We start from the raw sequence: 1899 nt of genomic DNA on the forward strand, positions 1-1899 counted from the left end.
ATGGGTCTGAATGTATTCCTTCAGTTATTGTGTGTAAGTTATATTCGTGTCTTGTCTGACCTCTGTCTTCCCATCTCCAGTGGTGAGTCGGGTGCTGGAGGTGACAGATCTCCCAGAGGGCATCAGTCGCCCTGAGGCCGAGAAGCTCTTCAACCAGCTGTCCATGTGCGGTGCGAAGATCCAGTGGCTCAAGGACCCAGTGGTGGGGGGCCGTGGAGGCTACTGTGGCCCAGGAGGGCATCACGGTCCTGGGGTTGGGATGGGGCCTGGAGGGGGGAAGGGCGACGGCCGCGGCAGCGACCCGGCTCACCTCTACACGGTGGTGGCTGTGTTCCCTTCCACCATGGCTGCACAGAGTGCTTCCTTCAAACTCAACAACAGTGGGGCGAGCCTCTTCAAACTGAGGGCCGCCAAAAAGAACTATGACCTAAGAGTGCTGGAGAGGGCCAGCTCCCAGTGAAAAGAAAGTAGAGAAGGGACTTTTGAAAAGTAGGAGTGGTAAGGAGTTGGACTGAGGGGACTAAACAGTTTGGACGGACAGGAAAGTGGGACAAGACGTCACACGTTAAGGGGAACAGGTGAACACAGAACACAAACTGAGAAGATGGTGTTTGCAAAATATGAAAATATATTTTCATTTTCAATTGTTTTGTTTTATATTATTGATACCTAAAGAGCACATAAGATACGTGAGCATGTGGATCACTGTTGCTGTGTATTTGTGCTAACCCACGTCCATGCACAGACAGGCAACAGGGTCACGTGGTGCTCCTGAACACACTGGACAGTCAACTTCAGTCCATCCTTCCCTTCGCTCTCCTCCAGACTTCCTCCTCTTGCTCTCTTGCTCTCTAACTCTCTAACTCTCTAACTCTCTAGCTCTCTAACTCTCTAACTCTCTAACTCTCTAGCTCTCTAGCTCTCTCTCTAACTCTCTAACTCTCTAACTCTCTAACTCTCTAACTCTCTAGCTCTCTAGCTCTCTAGCTCTCTCTCTCTCTCTCTAGCTCTCTAGCTCTCTAACTCTCTAGCTCTCTAACTCTCTAGCTCTCTAACTCTCTAGCTCTCTAGCTCTCTAACTCTCTAACTCTCTAGCTCTCTAGCTCTCTAGCTCTCTAGCTCTCTAACTCTCTAACTCTCTAGCTCTCTAGCTCTCTAGCTCTCTAGCTCTCTAACTCTCTAACTCTCTAACTCTCTAGCTCTCTAGCTCTCTAGCTCTCTAGCTCTCTAGCTCTCTAGCTCTCTAACTCTCTAACTCTCTAACTCTCTAGCTCTCTAACTCTCTAACTCTCTAACTCTCTAACTCTCTAACTCTCTAACTCTCTCTCTCTCTCTCTCTAGCTCTCTAACTCTCTAACTCTCTAGCTCTCTAGCTCTCTAGCTCTCTAGCTCTCTCTCTCTCTCTCTCTCTCTCAGGCTGACTTATTTAAACGTTCATATGCACAGTTGCTCTCTTTCTTTTATCTTTCTCTCCTACCCCAACTCTCTCTATTTAGCCAATTGTCTCATACTCTGTCATGCTCTCGTTCTCTCTACACATTCTCCAACTGCTCTCTCCTGCTTTCTGTTGGCCTTTATACTGCTGTTGTGGGTTTCTGTATATCGCTGTTTTTCTCAGAAGAGTATTGTTCTTTTTTGGTTCTATATATATTTATATAAGTGACGTATGGAATTAAATTAATTATATATTCAGTAACTTTTTCAGTGGATAAGTTTACCCCGTTCTACCTTACCTCACCAGCCCAACTTACTCCTTACCAGCCCAACTTACCCTTTTTCTCACCAGCCCAACTTACCCTTTTTCTTACCTACCTCACCAGCCTAACTTACCCCCTCCTCACCTACCTCACCAGCCCAACTTACCCCCTCCTCACCTACCTCACCAGCCCAACTTACCCT

At 47.2% G+C, this 1899-nt stretch overlaps 1 protein-coding gene across 6 annotated transcripts in view; it reads left to right on the forward strand.

Moving 5' to 3' along the window:
* The window catches only part of LOC120058298 (R3H domain-containing protein 2-like), a 99107-nt gene extending 98205 nt beyond the window's left edge, over positions 1 to 902 (forward strand). For all 6 annotated transcript variants that reach the window (XM_039006902.1, XM_039006857.1, XM_039006875.1 and 3 more), the window contains one exon: positions 81 to 902. In XM_039006902.1, coding sequence (XP_038862830.1) covers positions 81 to 460 — 380 coding nt within the window. In that variant the 3' untranslated portion in view covers positions 461 to 902. The remainder of the gene's footprint in view (positions 1 to 80) is intronic.
* The last annotated feature ends 997 nt before the right edge of the window (positions 903 to 1899 follow it).

This window comes from Salvelinus namaycush, chromosome 2, assembly GCF_016432855.1.
Source record: "Salvelinus namaycush isolate Seneca chromosome 2, SaNama_1.0, whole genome shotgun sequence".
NCBI classification, from domain to species: domain Eukaryota; kingdom Metazoa; phylum Chordata; class Actinopteri; order Salmoniformes; family Salmonidae; genus Salvelinus; species Salvelinus namaycush.